Source organism: Anarrhichthys ocellatus, unplaced genomic scaffold (genome assembly GCF_004355925.1).
Source record: "Anarrhichthys ocellatus isolate YVR2014 unplaced genomic scaffold, GSC_Weel_1.0 scaffold22, whole genome shotgun sequence".
Classification (NCBI taxonomy): domain Eukaryota; kingdom Metazoa; phylum Chordata; class Actinopteri; order Perciformes; family Anarhichadidae; genus Anarrhichthys; species Anarrhichthys ocellatus.
Window position 1 is genome coordinate 1,974,309 of NW_022280052.1, and position 16,152 is coordinate 1,990,460.

A 16,152-nucleotide genomic window follows, 5' to 3' on the forward strand; every position below is an offset into this window, starting at 1 on the left:
TCCTTGTGTTTCAGCCACCAGACGAGACCCTGCAGCCTACATGATGCTGATGATCATCTCCTTCCTCTTCATCGTCCTGTTTGTCACCCTGATCGTCTCCCAAAACCAGTAAGAGGCTCCAGTTTTGTGAAAAGACAACTCTCCAAAGACACATTTGCAGCAATTAAAATAAAGATTGATGTTTAGTCACAAATCTTGCTGCACACAAAAATAATCACCATGGAAAAGTTGTGATATTAAATTCGTTTTGGGGTGTTTTAATGTGGCAATGGCAATCAGATCGTACAAAAGGCACTTTACATGCAGAATGTGCATTTGTTTTCCATGTTTATTCTTGTACCTGTTATTAATTATACTGCATCAGTGTATGTCAAATTAGTTTTTTACCCAGGCACCTGTAAGAAGTGATAAGTGATGGAAGTCTCTGGGGTGCAGTCTAATTTAGAGAGCAGAGACACTGATCATGATAGACTTAAGGAGTGTGACATTTAACAGGTCACAAGGGTGTAATTACACTTGATGTTAGCAGAAGGGAGATGTGGGGAGGGAGGGGAAAAAAGTCTTTAGCCAGAGAGATGGAGCCTAAATATCTGCTGCTTTTCTTTCCAGGATGAAAAAGTTTGTGTGGAAGGATGTGCCCAACCCAAACAAATGCTCCTGGGCCAAAGGACTAGACCTCGAAAAGGTAAAAAATAATATCAAACTGTCATGAACATGTTTACATGCATTTTTTTAAAACACTGCCGCTCTTGAATGTGATTCATCTAAGTGAACAACATGTCAACCTTCATTTTAGACCTGGAGTCCGTTTGGGAAATCCGGTTATTCGCTTTCTTGTAAGAGTAAGAGGAGAACATAGACATGATACACATGATGCTGCAGCCAGCAGCAGGTTAGCTTAGCTTTACATAACGACTGGAAACAGTGAGCTTGGCTCCCTCACTGTGGCAGTAAGACTCAAGGAAGTTGCCTTTCATGACCAAGAAATAGTCCGGCACACAACACCCCGTAGAACAAGAACTGGTTTTTACACTTTAATAACACAAAAAAACATGTTAGTTTTAGCTTTAGTTTAGTTTAGACTTTGTTACCTTTTAGTTAGAGCCAGACTTGCTGTTCCTCTGTTTTCAGTCTTTATGCTAAGCTAAGCTACCAGTCGCCTGGCTGTAGCTTCCTATTTAGCATATATGAGTGGTAACTCTTGGCAAGAAAGCATATAAGTGCATTTCCCAAAATGTTGAACTGATCCTTTAACTCAATACACTTGGTCTTTTGCACAAAGCACTTGTTTTAACCATAGGGCAATGCTGTAGATTGACCAAACATTTTAAACCATGCAAGTTTCAGTTTTTTTATCTATCACTTTAATAATTAAATACATACAAATGTATTCTCATTTATGCGTGCACATTTACTTATTATTGCTGGAGTCAAATAAATTTATGATCTATGATTCTCTACATCTGTGTGTTACTGTGTGAGTAGTTTGCTATGCTACCCCAACAGAAAATATGCAATTCATCCCCCGTCTTAGCTATTTTGAAAACTAAACGTTTTTTTTTGTACATCTTTCCAGACTGACACCTTTGACCACTTGTTCCGACCTCCAGAAGGCCTTTCAGCCTGGCAGCTGCTCCTGCCGTCTGACAATATTTCCCAAGTTGCCATAGTTGACAAGATCGATCTCTCAGCTCTGACTACAGCTTTAGTCCAAGTTCCACTTGTGTCTCTAACACCCGACCCAGCCACTGTGTTATCTCTCTCCCTTCCTCCAGAGTCTGATTCTGAGGTCAACCAAGCCCAGGCCATGGATAGTGAGGGGCTCCTAGGTGGAGCTCCTTCTGTAGCTCTTAGTCTTAGTCTAAGTGCTTTAGTCAGTTCAAGCCCAAGAGTAGATCAGTTACAGCTAGACGATCCAGGCCTCAATGACAGCTCTGCTCAGTCTTCAGTTATATATGCCACTGTGCTGCTCCCTGATCTGAAGCAGGAGGATGGTAGCGGCAGCAGCTCCAGCGATGAGGGCAATTTCTCTGCCAACAACTCAGACATTTCTGGATCTTTCCCCGGCGGCCTGTGGGAGCTTGACAGCTGCCGAGCTGGAGAGATGGACGACCCGCGGCGCTCCTGCTCCTACAACTCTGTGGAGGAGCTTTCTGAAACATCAGAGCATGAAGATGAAGACGAGGAGGTGAGAGAAGAGAAAGACTTGTGCTATCTAGGAATGGACTATCCAGCAGAGGATGAGGAAAGCGAGGAAGATGAGGGGCAGAGAGAAGAAGAGCCTAATATCAAGCTGCTCAAAAATGTAGTTTTGAACAGAGAGGACTGTTCTGTGGAGTTGCACCCTTTGCTCGGCCCTGAGGACTCGATCGAGCTGCTGTCAGCGTCAATGCAAGACTGTCCTCCGCTTTACCTGCCTCAGTTCAGAACTGCTTCGTGTACGAGGCAACTCAAAGCTCAACCAGAAAAAGGCAAACCCCAGCTGTGACTCTCACACCGACTGCATTTAAATGAAACTGTGCGTCTTTAAATCAGTCATGATTTGGCATTTACCAAAGCGGGTTTGCACATGTTCCTTCAGAGGTGTGTAGCTGAAAAATGTAAAAAATACCACAACCGATGTGTGATTGCAAATTGATATTCATCAATGCTGCTATTATGTTTTGTGGGAGAAATCGTCACAATCTTCATTTACATACATTTCTTTCTTTGAAAGACAGATTCTACTGTGCCACACTGCTCCTTTGCACTCGGTAAGTGATGCAGGAGCACCTGCTGAGAAATCTGAACCCTTTCAAAGGAGGTTAGGCGAGTGGAGTATTTGACAGTCCTGTACAAGCAGTGCATGTGTGAGGAAGTAAGAGAGGTGGTAGCCATCGTGTGGCTTCAAACATATACATAGAAACAGCATATTGCATAGGTGGTCATACCTTTGATGAATTTAAAAAAAGATGTGGATATGAATGTGTGGCCACATTCACTCCTCTGCTGCTTCATTTCACGTGAAAGATGAAAAAGGTCCAAAGAGAATAAACAGACGCACAGATAAGAGAGAAAAGGCTCATAATCTGCACAGTTTTGGTTCCCTCAAAGCACATTGGACTGTGAAGATAAGGCAAACCTTGAATGTCACATTAAAGCTATCAGTGTGACTAACTATAATGCAGGTTAATGATGAAAACAGGTGCAGTATGTGTGTAATTGCAGGTGGTTTTTGGACACAGAATTTACTGCATTTGTAATCAGCTTGCGCAACAACATCTGCATGCACTAACCACCCACCAACCCAAAGAATGTCTTTTTGTACTTTGTGCAGTAATGTATTTGAAACTTTGTTACAGTTTGTGAGGTATGTGATATACATTTTGTTTGTGTTTAGCCATTAAAATACACACCCGCTGTCTGGTGTTAAAAAAAAAGACAAAAGAATGTATCTTTGAAACAAGAGGAAGACAGGAATTAAAAGTAATGAAAATATTGCTTGACAGAAATTGTTATTGTATATCGAGATATTCAGTCTATTTTTCATGGTTAAAATAAAGTGTTTATTGTGAAGTTTGTCTGGTTTGTGTAACAGGGATTGATACGATCAGTAGCCTGTGTAAACATGAGCAAAAGAGGAAACTTAAGGCACTCCCGCTTAGAGGAGCATGAGTATTCAGAGTTCTGATAACAGCCTTCATTGGCTTACAGACGGTAGAAACGCTGCCAGTTTCAACATTGACAGCTCTTCATCATGGAGACAAACGAAAAGACGACACCTGGTCCGACCCTTTTCGTACTTTCATTCAGGGATGTGTCCTAATTGGGTAATTGGGACCACAGGTGGGAGCTAACAAGCGTCAATCAGGGATTATAACCAAGGGTCTCACAAATCAAACAAGTGACAAGTGAAACTGTAAGAAACAAACACGTTTATCGACTCAAATAAAAGACACAATGAAAAAAAAAATAATTAAATAGATGTGCTATAAATGTAATTTCTTTCATTTAGGCCTGGATACAATTTAGAAAACGGCAACCTTAGGGGTGTCGCGTTATACCAGTATTGATAAATAAATAATATTATGTCAAGAAAAAATACACATAAATTAAATTTATTTTAAATAATATTGTATAAATAATCCAGCATCTCTTAAATCATTTTGTACACGTAGTAGTTAAGGTTACATCTGTCTCCACCTCCCTACAACCATATTTTGAGTGTAATTAATTTCCCAAAAGACGCACAATAAACTAAATTAAAGATGAATTTTCTATATATATATATATATATATATATATATATATATCACCTAATAGATGGTTTGACTAGTTCCAAATTCTCAGTTCTTGTGGATGTGAATGTGTGGCCACATTCACTCCTCTGCTGCTTCATTTCACGTGAAAGATGAAAGAGGTCCAAAGAGCAAATATGCTTTTCTTCAGCATATTTGCCTTTCTGAATTCTTTTCCTCTTATATGTGAAAACAATTGCACAAAAAAATAGTATATCTTTTATTCTATTTTAAATTGAATTTGTTTCTTAGAGTTTTCACTGGTTTGGCTAATGAGATCTCGGGTAAGTAATCCCTGAATGACATCCTCACCTGTTTTCCCAATTACCCAATTAGGACAGACCCCTGAATGAAAGTACAAAAAGGATCAGACAGAAGCACTGTCTCTTTTCTCTGATAAAGACCTGTCGAGGTTGAAAGCAGTCTTTCATATTGTGTGCCTGAAGTTTCCTCCTTTGCATGGTTGAAGAGTTTTACCTTTTTTCTTCACCATACAAAGCACATGTTTGTTGGGTGCATTTTGAGATTTTCCCACTGAACACATCAGTATCTTTTTAGATCAGCGAACTGGCTCCGTTTAGTTGTGACACTGCTCCGTAAACTGGCAAGAGCTGCTGAACCATAGCATGAAGCCGTAAAGAGCTAAAGAACCACAACACCTTGGATTCAGTTCACTTAAATGTGACCATACTGAAATAGCACCATTACTAATTATTTCTATGTTTTGTATTATATAGTGGATGAATGGCCTTCATCACAAAACATTACAAAAAAATAAATTAAACATAGAATTAGAAGATACTCACACAAACGCATATCACTCCTAAACTACAGTGATATTCTGTCACCTTGTGGTTGCAAGAAGTAAATACATCAAATACAAAGATGGGAAATCCTCTATTTGTTGGTTCTTAGTCCTTACTTTAAAAAAATGGATTTTAATTCTATTCTTTTTATCAAGCTGTTTAGGAAGACCATGTTTTGTTTTGAACAAGTCACAGTCTCTTCAACATGATGGCTGTGTCCTTGTAAGTTGCAGGTCAAACTGATGCTTATCATTTTAGACTGTAGACATCACTTCAATGTCACTAGAGTTCACTATAACTGACGTTTAAACTAAGCCATATACACAGTCCCAAAGTAGTTAAACCATGTGAAGTGTTGTAAAAAGGCAACTGGTATGTTGTATAACTGCACATCAAGTATCACGTCTGCCTCAGTTTATTTATAAAGTCACAGAGGTTTGATTATCTGACTTACTGAAGACGTCACTAGACAGTAACACTTATGCAAACATAAGGAGTTATGAATAACAATCACAGTAAAAACAAAACGAACAAAGATGTTCCTACTTTGTGTACACTGATTCCCACTGCAGTTGTATGTGGGCTTGATATTCAATTGACTGTGTTATACATGGTTTTCATTTCTACTTTACTTTTATTGCAGTGGCAATTACTGTAAATGAGAAAATATGTCTACATGTGGCGGCCATTCTCATTTTCCTTTATAGCGATTAGTGAAACTTGATTTTAAAAGAGATTTCCTTCAGTTGTTGAATCAACTTTGTTGAGTAGATCGTAATGCTGTTTTGCAGCAGTTCAAACCAACATGTGCTTGCTTTGAATAAACAATTACAACAAACAGAACCGTTGCTAATAATACAGATGCCAGTGACAGAGCAACATGCCCATGTGCTTCAGATGACATCATATAAGGACTATAAGAAAGTGTGGAATGATGTATATCTGTGATCATTCAATATATTCTTCGGATGTATTGCCATTTTGCAGCCACAAGGAGACAGAAAAGCACCACTTATGGAGCTCAGTAACTTTTTCAAAAAGCCTCTGTCCTGGGTCTCTTGTATTTGCCATCGAAGGACATGATAGTGCAGAGAGCTGCTGGCTTTAGTAAAGAGAGGAATGAAATCACAGAGGTGTGATACCGTGCTAGGGTTAAATATGGTAATAGAGAGATGGGAACACCACAGGGAGGGGGGAGTTGTGTTTATGGTTATGATAGTTTACGGCCTGTAGATTAAATAATCTGTGCTGAGAGGTCTTCTGTAAGGTGAAAATGACTTCAAGGACCCCAACCTGAAAGCCATCAGGTTTTTTTTAAATGAAGATGCAGATAAAATGACATCCCACTCTTTATCACAAAGATCCCAAAAAAAAACAAGCGTCCGGAGTGATGCTATGTCTGGTCAAGTGACCCAGATTCCCCCAGAAGCCCCGCAGCAACAGACCTCAGTACCTGCTTCCTGGTCTGCAGCTTAACACGGGGTCGTGAGATAAGACGGGCTGCCGGAGAAATGCTGCACATGTGAAAGTTCTTTGCTGCTCTACTGATCTCTCAGCTGTGGCAAATTAGCATCACCAAGGAAAGATTGCGCTTCAACCAAACACTTTGCCAGTGAGGTGGCGTAAATAGATTAAGTATTTGTGAAATGCAGTAATCTTTTGTTCATTAGTGGGGAATGACTGACTCTGATGAAAGATTACACATATTAACTTTGTTCCCTTTGAAAACTGTGTAAGCTGTTGAATATTCCTGGTGAAAATGAGATTTATACTGTAGAAGATTCAAATGCCAATATGTGAAGAGCATAACGTGTGAAATCTTCACAAAAAAACTCGAACAAAACTATTTTTCATCAAATAATATTTCCAAGTGGTCAATTGTGATTCTATCTTTCATTTAAAACTGGTTTTGTAATCTTAAATAATCTATAGTAGGCTGTGAAACAGCTCAAACATGCTCTGTTTGCGTGACACAATATATGTCGACTTTTTTAACCTCTTGAACCCTAACCCTATTTGACAATTAAAACAAATGCTGATAAACAAAAACATGTATAATGGCTTCATACATAAATGTATGCATGGCCATATACATAACTTAATTACATTGATTAGATATGTTTTCCATCTTTCTCGTGCCTATCCCTCCCTGGATCCATTCATCTGGAAATGGCAGCACAAACACTTCCACAGAAAGGTTCCTTACCTCCCAGGAAATATCTGTCTGGTGTTGCAACCTTCAACAAAAACAAACCTACATGTCCTGACTGATTTCTCTTTGAGCTGGATGCTGTTGTCATCTGGAAGTGATTGAATCACATCTGGGTTGTGGAAAAAGGAGGAGAAAACAACCGAGGAGGCAAAGAGGACAGTCTGGAAGAGGAGTCGAAAGTAGATGCTGATCCACAGCTCTGCTTTGGTGACTTAGAGTTGACAGGTAACACTTCTAACTCTTCACCATAGGTTTTGCATGGTTTAGCATATATACAACACATTACATCACAAATTAGTCGTTTTATTGTGTTTTACATGTAGGTATTTTGACGTGTTTTTTGAGATTAAAGGTATCAATTAGTTTCCATTTATTTAACTATCAAATGGTATGAAAGTTTTTGTTTCTCTCTACCTTATGAATGAAATTCAGCATTCCTGTGGTGAAGATCTAGCCAGAAACCAACTAATTGTTCTGCTACTGTATGTTCCCCAATGTTCCCCAAGGAGGACCCACTCCCTATGTAGATATAAAAGGCTACTTCTTAGGACAACACATCAATTCTTTGTTTTAGGTGATTATACACTAAAGAAAACATTATGAATATTATATTCCATATCGCCAAATACATCCCCCTAAATTCTACACACTGGTCCTCTAAGGGCTACATCTCTCAAACAAGCTGGTGTGGTCCTTTGACAAAGATCAAGGTGGGATCAGCAACCCAGGCGGGGTTTTCACTGGTTAGCTGTGGTTATCCGCCACGGTAAGAACACATCCATCAGTGCTGGATAAAATTAAAAAAAAATTAGAGTATAATTTACCTAAATCCTCTCCTCTTTTCTAAAACACAATGGTAAGAATAAGTGAATTTGTGGTTTGTGACCAAACCACAAGTTCTGAAATCCCTTAGTGGGATGAAAATAAATAAAAGTCAACATGTTTCTCATCCACTAGCGCTCTATAAAAACGTTAGCCTGTTCATGACACACTACTGTTATTATGCTACATCGTGTCATTCTTGCAATCTATAGTGCTTAAACAAACTGACAAGTGTCTCTGTGTACCGACGTCACTGTTCATGCTCCGGCTCTTGCCATCAACCCTGTTAATGTGAATCAGGAGAAAGATTTACCAGCTTGACATTGTAAATCCTTCATTGATCGCCTGGCATTAATTTGTGCAGCAATCGCGATGGGCTTTAGCTACTGATGTTTATCCACGATGGCTTTGAAGGCCATAACATCTGGGGTAAAGGTCAGATTGTGGCAAGTTTACTGCAAAACTCTACGGCCGCAAAAGAAATGAGGAGAATCTGCCTTCAGTGGTTTGGAGCTGCATGCGCACGCTGCATGTGACTGAGGTCCGTCTTAGTAAAAAGAGACACTTGGTTTGGTTGCCAGTCATCACAGCACGCTGGACGATGGATAGATTTGGGTTCTAAGAGAATGTAAAGCCTCTCTCTCTCTCCCTGTAATCTGTAATCCTAGCTCCACTGCAGCTCAATTGTAGGGAAATCAATGTCACCAACATTCATGAGGAGAGGGAGAGACAAAGAGAGAGAGGAAAAACAGAGCAAGGAATGGAGAGAAACCACAGTGGAAAGCTAGTGGAAAAAATGCACGAGGTAAAAGTATCTTGAGCAGCAGGTGGAACAGAGCAGAGCAAACAGAGGGGAAAGAAAGCTTGTAGACAGAAGCTGCGTGCTGACCCTTTGGACTCTCCTGGGACCCTTTCTGTGCTGGAGGCCTCTGAGAGGATTTGGGAAGATATGCATATTACTCTCTCACCCCATTTCTGTTAGACAGGGTTGTAAATATTTGAGCTATTTCATGCCTGTTGGATGATTGGTATCATCAGACACCTGGAAATATTTCATTTCAGAGCAAGGATTTTCCATAGTGATGCGACTCCATAAATAGTAAGAAGCTTTTCATATTATAACGACGGAGACAAAGAAAACATGAGAAAGATTTCTAAGATGTGGTCCACCTTGGTGTTTGGGTGTGATCTGTTTTGAACTCTTCTCCACCACCGATGTGTGATTCAACAAGCTTTTACACTTTGATGCCTACATCAGGGCGGTGTAGCCCATCACAGTACATGAGTAAATCATGTTTTCTGTTACTTTGCACCTGCCAAACGTTGTTTGTTTTTGCATCCTAGAGGTCACTAAAAAGATATGATAATGTAGTGAGTTGCTCAGATACTGACATGATGACACTTGGATTGCTTTGTCAAGTGGATTTACAAAAGGCAATGTACCGTTGATTTAAGATAAATGCAAAGCTTGCAGGGCCAAACAATATATTGATTCCAACGGCCTTTTATGCCTCTAAAACACAATATTTAATCTTAAAGCCTCTGAAAACGTGGCTTCAAATTTTTCTGTATCGAAAGAAATAATCATGACTAAATAGGCATCAATCAGCCTGAACAAAACCTCCTTAATACTGAATATGCTTCCTTCAAGGCTGTGTTGGTGATGTTTGATAGTACAAAGCTGAAATGGTTTTAGTGTCTTTAACCCAAAATAGTGAATTCAATATGTCTTTAACCCTCATTTTCTGTATCATCTTTTTAGTATTTATGGATAGCGCTAACTCATTTCTAAGTAAAGAGAATTGACAACACATCCATCCATGAACTGAAACTACCCCGAACTTGCCTCTGTCAATTAAGGGAGCATCTTCTCTCAGTATCCCCCTGTCTGATGAATATATGTTCATCTCTCATATGTTTGTTCATCCAACTGAAGCTGAATTAGTTGAACAGTTGCTACAGTTGCTACAGTACTACAGTACATTCACCAAAAGTCTAAATGTCAGATTCACACCTCGGTCAAGCTTTTTCCCTCTCACAAACACAACGAAATAATAATCTGAATGAAGGTAAGTAGGACGATATTCCTGTTGTTTGGAGACAGAACAACTGAGACACTCGAACTTGATGGTGACAAACTTCAACGCTGTTTGTACTGAAAGATGCCATCAAACAGCTTGTCCTCGTTGGTTGTGTCTCATTATTCTGCTTGTTCACGGGAGGGAAAGAGAACCATTAGCCCACATATTTATAGGGCACAAACTGACATTCAACCAAAACCATTAACCCAATCATTTGCATGGCAAAACCCATTTGTCCACTTGTTTGTGGGAGGAAACGTGAGATGCACATGGGTCTTTAAAAGGGACCTGGGGCAGCCTTTTCCGTAAGTGGGTCGGATGGACGAAATGCCTCCAGATCAGTCAGTACGTGTGTCACAAAGTATGCTTGTCTCTGGCTAACAGGGTGAAAGAGGTTCAGCTGAATGGCCCCCTTTCACTCTGACACTCAATTAAGGCCTAATTGGTTTGAGGTCCAGAACAGGCATGCGGCATGGCGACACCCCAGGCTTCTGTGCACTTGTTCCCTATTCCCTGACTGGAAAAATTCCTTTGATCTTTGAACAACCAAAGTAGGTTTAACCAAATGAGATGATAGCCTACTTTCTCTTTGAACATGAACACCCATTTTAGACAATTACTTGGATATATTTACAGTTCATTTGAGCCACAGATGAAGTAGGAGTGTTACAGAGGATAGAGTGGTATACAATGAAGTAGATGTAGATCCGTAAGGCTATGGATCTATTTGTGTTTGTATGTGTGCACAAAAGAGGAAACATATGTTGCATGAGTGTATAATTGAGCATGTGTATGTGTGTGTGAGACATTTCCATGTGTCAGCAGTATGGAAGAGCGTCACTGTACGGTGTGTTGCACTCCTTTAATGTATTACTGGCAAGCTCCGATCACTGCTCTCCCATTCAGCCATTATTGTTTACCCCTTAAACTACATGCTGCACTGTAGCTGTCATAATTTCCGATACATTTTAGATCTTTAAGCCTACTAAAACTGCTTCTTCAGTTTAAAAAAAAAGTTAACTACTTAGTGTCTTTTAAATGGGAACAGTAAATTAGGGGGTAACTTTTGGACACGGCCCATATATCACTTACAGATCCTGCAGACCCAATGGAATATAATATTCATTACTATCTTGTCATTAATGTATAATCACCTGAAAATAAGAATTGATGTGTTTTTGTTAGCTTAGAATGAGCACTTCATAAGAAGCAGGTCCTCTTCACAGAGTCTGCCATGTTGCACCGTCATGTTTCTATATCAACTGAAGGCCGCTGTTCTCCTACAGCTTGAGCGACAGTTTTGCGCTCGGCGGCTCACGTTACTTTTAGATGAAAATGATCAACTTCTCTGACCAAAGGAAAACTAAAAAGGTACTACACCATTTAAAATTAGACTTTCTAGGGTAAAAAAACAATCTAAAACAAACATTTTTTCTGTGAGGTGTATCAAGCAGAACACCAATGAGGTTTTTGTATTTATTACCTAAGTGTGTCTCGGATTGCAACATATTTTATAAAGGCACATGTTAAGATACTATTATTGAAATGAATATAACAAATACTGAGGTAAGTGCAGCTCAGAAAAGTCTAATTATACAATGTTTGTCCCTACTTAACTATTCTACTCTCCACCCCCATAGGTTTGTTTGATCTGACAATAAAAGGACCTCAATGTTATGACGAGTGCTAAAGTGGAATAAGAATGAATCTAAGAGCCTTGACTCTTTGGTCAGGGATCACATGATCAATACTCCATTCAGCCTTCAAACAAACTGGAAGTGATACAACCTTGGGTTGAACTGTCAGCTTCGTATATTTCTTCCCCTATATTGGTTATTTTAATTGCCTGTATCTTGTTTCACTGCCTAGACATCTGACACTAGTGACTGCCAGAAAAAGTGTTTTCATCTTTCCAATAGTGAGCAGTGAACACAAAATGGCCTCAACTACAACAGCTTGTATGCTGCAACCGGAGAATCCTGTTGAGAAACTGAAAACACATACGCACGTGCATTCGCTAACACAAAACAGATGGCTCCGTCTTCAACCACGTTATGAGTTACTTCACCGCAAAATCTTCGTGTAGCTATTGGAATCTCCCAACAACAATTCCCCAAAAACCCTGGCCTCTGCTGACCTTGACCCACGTTAGATCACGTCACTCGGTGGGAACCACGGCCTAGTTCTGCCCCTTGTTTATTTCCCTCAGGGTCCCATAGATCCCGGGGACCTCTGGAGTAAAAAACACAAGACAGTAGCAACCCGCTCGTGTCACATTCCTCCGCCAGGGAACGTCCTAACAAACTGTCATGTGATCCGAGTAGTCGTTAATGTGAGTTGGAGGAAGAGACGATGGTATTAAAAACATGAAGCTACAGTGTGTGAGGGTAGCACAGAGAAAAGAGTTAACATTATGAACACGCAATTGGCCAAAATGGACAGGAAATAACTGTGTTGTTGTGTGACTATTATGTTGTTGCATTGGTGAATTCGAGGAAAATTCCAATAATACAACACAGCAAAAAGCGAGTCCCCCCCCATACTCTATTGAATTATTAATATCATGGCTGTGGTCGTGTCAGATTTTCCTCAAGTCTACTGAAGCCCCTTTTGTCACAGACCATGAAGAAGCTGAAATCTGGCATCACTAGATTGATGCTCTCAAATCCACACACAATTTTATTTCATCTGATTTAATAAAGTTCAACTTAGTGAGCTCATACGCTCCCTTTTTTGGCAAGGCTTCTTTATCCTCTCAATACTTAACCATGAAATGAAAACCATGAAATGAAAACAGCTCATCTTCTCCCAATAAAATAAAAATGTTACACTACTCTGCTTTTTGTGTTTTGTATTACAAAATCTTCTGTTCTTTTTTCTATGAATCAGTTTCATTCTCACCTATACATTTTTTTTTTCCTGAAATTCTATATTTGTCCCGTCTGTGCTGACGTTCAGTCAAAAGACAACACCGGAAGATAAATAGGTCCTGATCTGAGGTTTCTTCTCACACCACACTGAGGCTGAGGGGAGGAGGGGCCTGTGGTGTTTTCCCTTCCAATTTTGGAAGACTAACTATTTTGAATGGTTTCCGCCACGACATCGAGGGGTACTGGAGGAGATTAGTGGTACTGTGTGGGTGCAGTCTGTGGCTCATTATAACCATTATCCTTAACCTGATTCGATGGCTGACAGAACCACGGAGGTCTGAAGAAGCAGATATGTTTTCACTGGATCTGCACAAAGTGTTCATGTGTTCATGGTGTGTGTACATCAAGAGTTTACATGCATCTTTGCCGTGTTGTGGTGTAATTTATACCATTACTACTCACTGAATATTGATTATGATTTTACAGCAACAAGAAACATCTTTCACATTCTTTTACTTTTCTAGAAATTTATTTTAAAATGTAAAGTAATGTTTCCAAGAGCAGTTAGATATAATCTGTTGTACCTCTATTCTAATTTTCCAACATTATTTTGTACGTAGTTTGACATTTCTTGAAATACCGTATGCTTATTCTCTATGAGACTTAGATGAGATGATAATTAGGACTCATATTTGTAAGGAACCAGCACATAGCTATAGCTAAGCATAAAGACTGGTAGCAGGGGGAAACAATTAGCTTGAAGAAAATACACACAGTTTTAGGGAGAGTCACCTGATAGAACCATTTAATTGCTGGGTGTACCGCTCGTACTTACTGTAAAGATATGAGAGTGGTATCAATCTTCACATCTAATTCTCAGCAAGAAAGCGAATTCCCAACATGTCAAATGATTCCTTTGTCCATGTTTCTCCATCATCCTTCAGTGTCCTGTGCCTCTGCTGTGTCCTCCAGCCTGTCTTGTAAGCAGGAAACCTTCCCACTGTTTAACTGTGCTTTTACAGCCTGCCAACATTGTTTACATCACTTCATACACTTACCACCCACTGTGGAAAAAAACACACTCAAGTGGAAATAAAAATACCCAGTCAGTCAGAATAGAATGCAGGTCGAAGCCGCTGTGTTTGCATAATCAGTCGATAAACTGCAAGTTAACATGTGCTGCTCTACAATCGTGCTGAGCATCAGCGGGTCTCATGGCTCCTTGTGGTTGTTGGTTGTAAAATGAAGGTCTGCTGACACAGGCCTCTAACAACAGCCACAAACACTTAGCCTGCTTCAATTAGCAGAGCTGTGCATTACCGGACAAAACCACTGTCTCCTGGACAGTGAAAATCAATGGCTGACACTCACACCAGCATTGAAGCACAGCAGTTCATCTTCTCAACAGAGCTGCACACTGTCAGCACTGCTTTAGTTTCTCTAGAGACGGAGGGAAACATTGCACGGACTGTATTACTTATGAGACAAGTGGTTATGTAGAAATTGTCTTGCATTTGTCAATTGAATTAAAATGTATATATGTTTTTCAGCATTATTGGTGCTAAAAGAAGATGCCTGTAGTGTTTCTGCACTGCATCACCTGTCAATCAATCAGAGTGGAAGGATGTTTCCCATTTCACTCATGTAGCCTGCATCAGTGTTCAGAGCAACACATGTCAAAGCTTTCATCCAGTTTGTAAGTGTCTCCATTCATTATTCAAACGGTTGCACCGAGATGACAGACACAATATAATCTGCTGACAGAGGTCGTGGCGAAGACTGTGGAAAGTGGATGGGGGAAACTAACGTTCAGCTGAAAGTTGATAAACGAAGACAACCACACTTTGTACCCCTCACTAATCCACATTTCAGCCTTGACAGTTGGGTTTCCTGGCTTTCACCCACCCAGAGGGCATCATCACACTGATCCTTTTGCCACCAACACCACCACTTGCATGAATAAAACTGGGTTTATACATGAACACACACTGAACACACACACATGGGATGAAGTCAGCTGATTCGAGAAGCACTTTGCAATCAAATATCATAGTGGGGATAAACCCTTTTGATCTGTGACCCTATGAAGATGTCAGCATGTCAGGGGGTACGAGGACTCATTGCACGTGTCAATGCTCGAGATGGATACTGTAACCAACAATTATATATTTATCATAATTATCATGTGTTTGATACTTGCTTTCTTGCCATGGCAAGATTGATCCCACTCTCGTATAATTTGAGCTATATACGGGGGTGACCGTGGCTCACTGGCTTAAGAGGGTTGTCTGGCAACTGCAGGGTCAACGGGTCAATCCTCGACTGGGATGTGCCACGTGTCGAAGTGTCCCTGAGCAATACACTGAACCCCCGGCAGTGGAGCGCCTGTCATTGGCAGCCCACCCATCCCTATATATAAATTTTGTGTATATGACAATAAAAAGGGTTTCTTTCTTTCTATAATATAATCATTATTTGTCAAGCACAGTCAAACAACTAACACAACTAGATCACCTAAGAGATTTAATTCAAACAATAAAGTAATTTATTAAAGTAAATACTGGATCACTTTTCTTTTTAAGGAAGCATTTCGATGAGTAGATATGAACCTTTCTTAAACAGTGGCCTAAAAGCTTCTGAGGAACTTAATCATTTACGTGATAGTGACAACTTTGAATGTTTGTATGTGTTAATGTAGCCTGCAAGTATATGTGATGCTTACATGTGTTGCTCTATGGTCTTTTTTTAATTTGCAATGGTTTCCTCACACCAAACTGCTCCTGATGATGTATTTTTAGTGAAGCTGAAAGCTTGAGAGTGGAACGTTTTGAATATCAGGTGATCTCCTGGCTAAAATTGTACCGTATAGACATATATATTTTATATTGTTCAAAATCCATTCAATTCAACTCCCCGGCGATGCTATCAGACAGCACACTATACTGTCGTTGTTTTGGGAAATGACCATTGAGTGCTTTGAGTACTAATGTATCTGCATTGATAAACCTTTGTGGGAGGGCTGGGCCAAGTATTGATTATAAATCTAGCATGGCTCACTGAAAGCACTCAGAGAAGTTTACATTA

At 39.9% G+C, this 16,152-nt stretch overlaps 1 protein-coding gene across 2 annotated transcripts in view; it reads left to right on the forward strand.

Annotated features, from left to right (window-relative positions):
• Nucleotides 1-3,578, forward strand: part of lepr (leptin receptor) — a 32,728-nt gene extending 29,150 nt beyond the window's left edge. For both annotated transcript variants that reach the window (XM_031859649.1, XM_031859648.1), the window contains exons 18-20: nt 15-108; nt 610-685; nt 1,577-3,578. In XM_031859649.1, the coding sequence (XP_031715509.1) occupies nt 15-108; nt 610-685; nt 1,577-2,488 (1,082 nt within the window). In that variant the 3' untranslated portion in view covers nt 2,489-3,578. The remainder of the gene's footprint in view (nt 1-14; nt 109-609; nt 686-1,576) is intronic.
• Nucleotides 3,579-16,152: the final 12,574 nt, after the last annotated feature.